This window comes from Elephantulus edwardii, unplaced genomic scaffold (genome assembly GCF_000299155.1).
Source record: "Elephantulus edwardii isolate Elephantulus edwardi_28Jun2011 unplaced genomic scaffold, EleEdw1.0 scaffold00075, whole genome shotgun sequence".
NCBI classification, from domain to species: domain Eukaryota; kingdom Metazoa; phylum Chordata; class Mammalia; order Macroscelidea; family Macroscelididae; genus Elephantulus; species Elephantulus edwardii.
Window position 1 is genome coordinate 4,613,297 of NW_006399825.1, and position 9,345 is coordinate 4,622,641.

Consider the following 9,345-nt stretch of genomic DNA (forward strand, 5'->3'; position numbering starts at 1 on the left):
ATAATATGTATATATATAAACGTAAAAAAATTTGTCAGCATTTTAAAATCATTTGAGCTCTGATTTTAGACATCAGGTTAAGAATCTCTTCCTTAAAGCATATGCAAGTTTTCTGTTTACACCAAAAAGTTCTGAAATCTATTTTTCAGAGCTTTGACATATACAGAATGCCTTAATATTTACACGGGTACATGTGTATACACTATTTTGAAGGTCACTAGAATATTCTCCATTGCTCCTTTTTCTCAGAGAAATCCAGCTGACTTCCCTGGCAAGGGTTTACCCTAGTGTAAAATATCCCTTTACGGAGCTGAGAACAGCAGGATCCTAGGATTTGAATAATTCTGCCTCATAAGAATGTCTGAGCACACTGTTACAGAAGAAGAGGGGGGGAAAGTGAAAAAAAAAAACAAAAAACCCAAAACAACAACACAACAAAAAAACTGGATGATATTAGATGAACAGCTGTGTAGAAAAGGGAATGCAAAAATAAAAACTGCATGTTGGAGCATCAAAATAGTAACCATGTACAGTATATGACTGTTTTTAATCAGATGAAGATTGAAGCTATTACATTTCAAATCAAATGTTATAAATTAGTTCAAGAATGCAGCTGAGCTCTCATTTAATTAGAAATGTCCATGTTTAAATCATGAGGTACAGTAGCTGCCAATGAAGCAAAAGGGCAAGGGAATGGAGAAACACCGTGTCCAGACTCTTTGAGTCTCCACTGTCTTCTACAGGGTGAACATCTGGGGCGGACGAGCCTGATGTAACGAAGAACTCCATGTACCAGCTAATTTGAGACTTAATGTAATTGTCCGTAATTGTTTGGAAGACAATTAAAATCATTATTCTGGTCTGGACAAATCTGAACTCTTCATTTTTGTGTGAGACATATTTTCCCCCATGCTGAATTTTTAACTCTTGCTTGGATAAGAAGTGAAGCAAATTACAGGACCAAGATTTCCCCGGGAAATGACCCCCTGAGTGTCAGGTCGCATTAAAACGAAGTTCCAGGCCTGAGTGTTCCTCTGGAAACAAGTTTCATTTCCTATCTCCAGTGCTGAATACAGCACAGCTAAAGGCCAAGTCTACATCTCAAATGTTAGACAATTCGTTATTAAATAAAAACAGGGCAACACCACAGAGGGACTTCTGAGGTCACACGGAGAAGAATGCAATTATCCCAAGGCGGACTCCCCTCCCCCCCAGGTTATGAGCCCCTGCATGTCGTAATTAGCCATGCAGCCGCTCGACTGTCCACGCAAGGGGCCTTTCTTGTCTCCCAAGTGGCCTAATTCAAAAACACCTCAAGTGACACAGCTCAAATTTTCCAAATTAAATTTACCCCTGGGGCCGAAATCAAGCACGTGACAGTTTGGCTCTTAAGAAAATCTTAGAGAAAGTTGTACATAAGGAAAAAAGAGGGAGGGGAAAAAATCAGAGGAAAAAGGGTAGGAGTTAACATTTAAGTGGTTTTTCAACCTCATCATTACCCCTACTCCAGAAAATAGAACACAGATGGGCAAAACACACCATCATTCTGCCTTGAAGAGTTCAAGGAATTCATTAGAAACTACAGTTGTTTACTCACTATTATGAACTTATAAGAGACAAAGTTATCAATGATTTTCCCCCTCTTACCCATATCTTCGTCTAGTGTTTTGTCATGTCATGGGGTGGGAAGTCAGAAGGATGAGTTACAAGGACTGAGTGTGCCACTGCCTCCCATGAAAGCTGACTGTGGATAAAATTCTTAAAGCTCTACTTTTCCCAGAGGATTGAGGAGTGATTATATTGTCACTAGCTGTTCTGGGTAATAAAAATGGTTTACATTAAAGAATAACACCTCCCCCCCCCAACTTTCTCTTACTTCTAGCCACAGTACCACACTCTTGGAGTCCTACCCCAGAGAGAGGGTAAATGGGAATGAGGTCCACTGCTCCCAGGCAAGGGTGGATCCCCTCTTGAACCTCCATGTTGATAGACTGGAAGGCTTCCACACAGGCAGCATGAACAGAATGGCCTTGAACATGTCAAACAGCAACAGCAAAAAGACAATCATCAAACGTTTAGTCATGCCGAAAAGGGGTGCCAGGGTTTTATTGTCGCACTAGTTACTTTTCTCCTGCTATCTGTATTTTAGATTTCTTATCCAATCTAATGAAACACAAAAGGCCCAACATTTTTCCCTCACCTAAAACCCTGACTATGATAAAATGTTACATTTCTTCCAACCTTTTATTACTCAAATGTAGGGATTATGCAATCTATATCAGTTTTACACAAGGTAGGGTGTATTTTTAAGAAATCACTTTAAATATGTTTTCTTTTACCAATTAATCTAATCAAATGCCTTGTTATCCTCAACATTTTATTAGACATTATATTAAAAAATAATACAACATAATTTTTAAAAGCATATATGCTCGTTTTAATTTTGCTGTTGTCCAATAATTAGATTTTCCATTTGATTTTTATATTCAAGTGCAAATTGTAGGCATCTTAGGGAGCGCTGGTTGTATATTCCATATAAAATCATGCTGCTAATTCAACAGTGGTGCTTTTCTGGTTCAAATCCACCAGCCACACCTCAGGAGAAAGAGAGACATTCTTCTTCCATGCAATTGACAGCCTCAGGAAATCTGCTGGAGGGCCAGCTATTAATTGGTTTCAATTCAATACCAATGAGTTCAAGGTTTTGTGGAAGGTTGGGGTTTTTTTTTTTAAAGTTTATGTTGTTATTATGAGTTTTCATTGGCAAGGAAGTATTATAACATTTTTGCATTAAACAAGAATGACAATGTGTCTTCTTTTATATTTTCATTGTTCTGTACCATTGAATCAGAACCAACCCATAGAGGACCCTCCAGTGGGGTTTCAGAGGCAGTTAATCACATGGGAGGAGATTGCCCATCATGCTCCCTCAGAGTGGCTAGTGGCCTCGAACCAAGTGCCTTCGGGCCTGCAGTGGAGCTTTTTGTTACTAGACCACCAGAGCTCCCTCTTTTATGATTACCATTAAAAACAAGCAGGTCTTCTTTGCTTGGAATTATTCATTTAAGTTTTGCTTTCAAAGCAAACATACCTTTATAAACAGGAAAATTTGCCAAGTCAAAATCAAGTTTATTTGAAAATATTCTGAAACCTTTCCCAAGCAATATTAAAATAAGATTACTTTTCTTTTAAACAATTTAAAGTCTTCAAATTCAAGTTATCCTATTAAACCTTACAACATCCCCATGAGACAGACACAGGGTCCATTCCAGTCAACTCACCACACAACTTGAAATTCTGGGCCCCAACTCTAAAGCACAATCACTGTATCTGTTTCCATGGTCACTTATAGGTAAAACTAAAGGTGAATTTTAACACTATTGCTTCAACAGTTAAGACTTGAAGAGTCTTTTCCCCCACCCCCAACCAAAGAGAATCTATGACCATCTTGTGGAAAAGATGTTACTAACTATTGGATTTTGTGTTAACAGAGAGTAACAGAAAAGGTGAAATGTACATATTCAGGAAAAATGATGAAATGATCAACTAAAGACGGGATTTCCTGCGTGGTGCAAATGGCTAGCTCATTCAGCTGATATACAAAGAGTTAGAGGTTCAACTCTCCCTAGGGGTACTTCAGGAGGAAATATTCGTTATCCGCTTCTGAAAAATCAGCCTCTGAAACCCCTGTCGAGTACAGATCTATTTGACATATATTGGTTTGTCCTGAGTCAAAGCAATATTTGTTTCTGTGAGGTTTTTCTTACTTTTTGGAAGGAAAGATTCATATTTACATAGGAAATCCATAATTAAAGAACATTCCTAGCTACCTGTCCCACCCTTCATTAAAAACAAAAAGATGTTAAAGACATGGAAATCTTACCCAATTTATCAATAGATGCTGCTATTGTAATGACCGATCTGTTGTAGTCTTGATCTGAAAATATATTCAGCACTGACACTTCAGGAAGTTTCTGTCCTGTTAAGAAAACACTGCATGAACATCATTCCCCTACCTCCCATGAAACCATAGTACTTTATTTCTTCTGACAGAATTAAATTTAACTTCCTAGAAAAATTCAGCAATGGGACTTATACATTTTTTTTTAGTTGAGTGAAAGTTTATACATCCTATTGGTCTTTCATGGAATGACTTTTAGATGTGACATTGACAAATATGCCCACTTCGCAGCACCTTACCCTATAACTGAGATGGACTTCCTACTGAGTTTGCCACATCAACTTAACAAAGTTATTTTAACTCAATCTAACATGGTAGCCTATCTTTAATTGCTAAGTCATATGACTTTTACTTCTGTTCCATGTTTATCTCATCTCCCTAAGGCATGTCAATTTTTCCTTCCACAACTGAGAAATCACTGTGACTGGGTCAAAATCAGGAAATGCAGTTTACACAATAAGCTACGAACCCAAAAGCTGGAGAGTCATGCCCATTCAGAAATCTACTTCCTCACAAAATCAACTACTAAAAAACTCTATGCAACAGAATTCTACCCCGAGACACACAGGATTGCCCCATCAGTTGGGGCAAGAGACCTCCAGCAGTTGCCCCATTAACTCAATGACAACTGGCAGAGGTCATGACAGATCAAAATCTGACATCAGGAAGAATCTGCTCAGGCCAATCAGTATCTACAGTAGAAGCTCCAGGAAGGCATGCACCTGTTCATTAGAAACGGGTAGTACTCCGCCAGCTCCTTTCAGAGACCAGCAGCAGCCTGCAGATGTTAACAACGTCCAGATTTTGGTAGCTTGTGACTCCCTAGACTGTGTAGACTGGAAAAGAAGTCTCTATTCCCTAGTCTGGTAGCCACGCACAAACCCAAAGTTATTTTTGAAGTTTATAAGCCTGACCCAAGCTATTTAAAAGTCCCCCTTAAGCCTACAAAAGCAAATTCAAAGTAAAGGACCAACATTTCCGAGCAGTAATTAAATCTTTAGTTATATTATTATACTTTGTCCCCAGGCAACTTAACAATTAATCTTTTCTGAGAAAAGGAAAAATAAGTTACACACAAGAAACACAGAGCTTACAATAACCTATGCGATTCATTTTAATAATATGAAGTGATAAATATGTCACTTACTCATCACCCACTAAGCATCTACAAAGGACTCTTCCAGTGATGGTCTAAAGTTCATAACTCATAGTCCTTTATCTGAGACCTTCTGAGGCCATTTAAATGTTCTCATACTGCTTAATTAGGGAGGGAGAACCACACACACAGTTGATTTCATTTTCCCCCTATTCACTTACAACCAAATGCATTTCAGATATTTGTAAAACAATCAGCTCATTTTCTTTAAGTAGCCTCTCCTTCCCCACATTTTTGTATCGATTAAAATGAAACAAGAACAAGATCATACAACCTCCTATTTTATGCCATTTTTCAACATTCTCTAGCTGGAAGAAAAAGAGAGATAATGTTTTTCCCCCTAAATCTCCTTCTGAAAAGCTTTTATTCTCAGTTTCATGTGATTCAATTGAATCAAATGCTGAAAGAATGAAACCTTCTCGCCTGCAATTTCTTAAGCTTGTATATAGAAGAAAAAAATTACTGCTGGCAGGAGGAGCTGTCAGTACGACTCTCAGCAGAAGTAAATTGTTTGGTATTTGTAATGGAGTATAATAGCTATAATTCCATTTGAGTGGCTGCCACTAATAAGCTGATAAAAGTCATGAGTTGAGGCCCAGGCATCCATCAGTGTGTGGCTTCCACAAAAGTCTGCACATTCACTTCATTGCAGAGAAAGGAAACCCAATCCCATTAGGTGCACCATTTCTCACCTCCAGGAGCCCAAGATGGCTCTTCCCACACAGAGATTGCAAACCTGTAGCTGTGAAGACTCCCAAGGAGTTTTCCAATCAGCAATTATCAAGAATTGTCACAGATCTATCCCACTCCTGTGAACTTGGAAGAGAGTAACTTAAATGTGTTCATAGTTAGAACCAGGCTGAGGGAATATTTCCCTCTTACAAACAACAGTAACCAAATTTAAAACAACAGCAACAATTAGACCTAAAAGAGACTGCCTCAAATGTTTTTAAGCAGTGACTCTACTGCCTACTTGTTACCCCCAAACTACCAATTTAATGACAAAGAATTTAAATGATTCTGTATGTAAATAAGCTTTGGTAGCCTAATGTTTAAGGAGTTGCATAGCTAACCCAAAGAAAGGCAGTTCAAATCTATCAACTGCTCTGAGGGACAAAGATGGGCAATCTGATTCCCTTCCTGTGATTTACATCTTCTGAAAATCTACTGGAAAGTCAACTCTGAGTCAGTGCCAACTAGACAACCACCAGTTAGTTTTTGGTGAATTGTGTGAATATAGTGGTGTATGGGGTTTTATAGGGAAAGTACAAACATGCGGTACTTTAAAAATGTGTCTTATCACATATTGAGGCACAAGATAACATAACTGGTAGTATCACTTATAGTGAACATAAACACTGATCTGGAGCAAAGAGTCTTGTGTTCCATTTCCCATCACCGAATTGCTGGTGACCTGCTGTGCCTCGTGTAAACACAACTGCCTAAAAGTCTCTATCCAGCCAAAATGGAGTAGAAATAATAATATGGTAAAAGGCTTTGCTGGCAGGAGTGCTTTGAAAAGTAGTTGGTATTTGGCAAGTCTATTTTCTATTCATTGCTGTATAAAAAGAATAATGTAAGGTTATGTTCATTTAATTAGTGATCAAATAGCAGCCTAAGAAGGCAAATGTTAAGCTTTTACGTAAAGTTATCTTCCTCAGGATCCTGTTAAATCCTGGACAATGTGCATCTCAGAGACTCACACTCAAACTTGACTATCTGTACTGAGTTGTCAGACTTTTGGAAATGAGCATAAGTGCACATTTAAGTTACTGAGCTAACACGGTAGCCTGGGGTGGTGCAGAAAAAGCCAAAACAGATCCAGTACAAGTGGAGAGGGGAGTCAGCGGGAAAAGAGTGCTGTATAGCTATTATAGCACGAAGTCATCCCAACACCACAATAGTCACTTCTATTATCTGCTGTTCCCACCATTTTTTCCCAGAAGAGCTGCTTTTGCTACGTTCTCAACAACATGTTTTCTTCTGGCTTCTGATATGTTTAGTAAACAGGCAGCCAAACGGAGTTCCAGTCTGGAGGAAGACATGGTGTGTTTTTTTTCTAGAATAGGAAGAAAAGGATTCTCCATTTTACTTTTTCTAATTTCATTCACATTTTCATGTTCATTAACCATTTTTAAAAAGTCAGAGTTATTCTTTTTTCTTTAAACTAGGCAGTAATAATATGGACACTTTATTTCATTTCTACAGAACACCTAAAACATAAAATCCTCAGATTGAGTCAACCAGGAAACCATTGGGATGTAGTCAAGACTTAACATAGGAACGTAATAACAACACTAATAAATATTTTGCAAGTTATTACGTCTGACTTCTAATATGCAAATGAAAACTTCTTCATAAAAGTATGTTTTGGGTTTTGCTTTCATGTTAATCATCCTTCTGTAGCTAATCCCTTTTTTTGGGTTAGCACAATTTAACAAATAAGTGTGATTCTTAATGAGACTGTAGAAATGCAAGTCATGGCAATGAGGAACATTATTTACTATGAGGAAAACATAATTATATTTATAATTAATATACTTATTAGGGTGAAAAGTATCCCTACAGGCCACAGCATGGACATTACATGAACAAACAAAAGGAACTCATTTGGATGCCATAAATGACATTTCTTTAACTAAATTTGCTCTTGTACTTTGATCTCCAAAGTTTCTGAATCAGTTTAAATCTTCTCCTGGGCTCTGATCCTTGAACTAAAAAACTGGCATCGACTCTTGTATTTCTGAGATTGTTCATTAAGGCTAAAATTTGACTCTTTGTAAGACAGGGATTCATTGCATGAGTTTGTAAGGTTGCTTTGCCTCTTCAATACTTTTGAGTGATATTTTTTTCCACCACTAAAATGTTCTAAAGGAGGTAAAATATCTCAAAACAATAAAGAGATATTACCTCTTGATTAATACGGAGGGAGCTTTGGTGGTGTTGACAGTAGCGATCTGTTCTGCTAACCCAAAGAGGCACCTCTCCGAAGGTTCAATCCCACCAGCTACTCTGCTAGACAGCGATGTGCAATCTCCCCTTATGAAATTTACAGCCTCAGAAAAGCCAGCCGCTAGCGGGTCAGCTAAGAGTGACTCTAGTCCAATTAGACGTCAGTGTGTTTAATGAGGGTTTAATTAATAAAGAAGGGTTACCTCTTTTCAAGACCGGGCAGTCATAAATGTAAGGCCTCCCTAAATAGGAACGTTAATGTGGTCCATTTAACAAATGCTCTGTGGAGGTCAGTTTGTGCCGGTAATGTTCTCCACACCGGGATAACTGCAGGGAACTGTGTTCAACCCTGATACAAACTTAAAAGCTTACGACTTTAAACTAAATTTGCTTAGAGTCTCCCTGTAAATAAATAAATCTGCCATCTTCACTAGAGGTTGCCCTGGCTTGACTATTGGAACCCACCGGCCCGGGGCTCCGTGACTAGTTCAGGTTTGCAAGCAAGTTTGCACATTGTGCCCACGGTTTTATAATCGAAAACTCATAAAAATATGGTCATTATCTTTTTCTAGACATTAATAATCTGGTAATAAAGCAACTCAGACCGCTCTCGTTCCTATGTAAACAAAAAATTGCTTTACACAAGGGGTGTGGGCGTCTTCTGGTTTTCATTTGTTTTCAGTGTGTTTATGTAGCTTAATTGTCTCATCAGGCACTTTCCCAACATAATTATGCTTTTTAACAAATGGTGTTTATGGCAACCCCTAACAGTGCAAAAGAAAGGATTAGTTTCATCCTCTCATGCCACATTTTGATTCCCTGTGGACAGCTAAATCACACAAAGATGGTGTTAGAAAAATCTACCTCCACACCAAAAGCTGAAATTAGCGGCATTTGGAGAGCCGTCAGGCTTGTTAGTCAAAAGGGTAAGTATCTCTCTCTCTTCTAAGAATGCGACCCCAAATCAAGACCCCAAAGCACACTGCGGTTTGGGAGATGGAGATCCCAGACCGACAGCCCTTTCAATCCTCAGCTCTGTTAACTTCCTGAGCTCGAGCCCAACATCTGCGTCCCCTGGGGCGGAGCACCAGGCCGAGCGCAGCCGCCGCCACTTCCTTCCTTCACCTGCCTGCATTGCACCCGGAGCGCGCTGGAGGCCGCGGCGAGGCTCGCCCGGGGCTGCTGCGCGTGGTCGCGGTTACAACCTAGCTGCCGTCTCGGTTCCGGAGCTGAGTGCCCAGGGCCACGTGGCCGGAGGCCGCTCTCCGTCCTGGGG

General features: G+C 39.2%; 1 protein-coding gene across 1 annotated transcript in view; it reads right to left on the bottom strand.

The window, feature by feature from the left end:
• LOC102855224 overlaps positions 1-7,162 on the bottom strand; it is a 51,716-nt gene extending 44,554 nt beyond the window's left edge. The window contains exons 1-2 of the mRNA XM_006889136.1: positions 7,048-7,162; positions 3,884-3,979 (exon numbers count right to left, since the gene is read on the bottom strand). Coding sequence (XP_006889198.1) covers positions 3,884-3,979; positions 7,048-7,162 — 211 coding nt within the window. The remainder of the gene's footprint in view (positions 1-3,883; positions 3,980-7,047) is intronic.
• Positions 7,163-9,345: the final 2,183 nt, after the last annotated feature.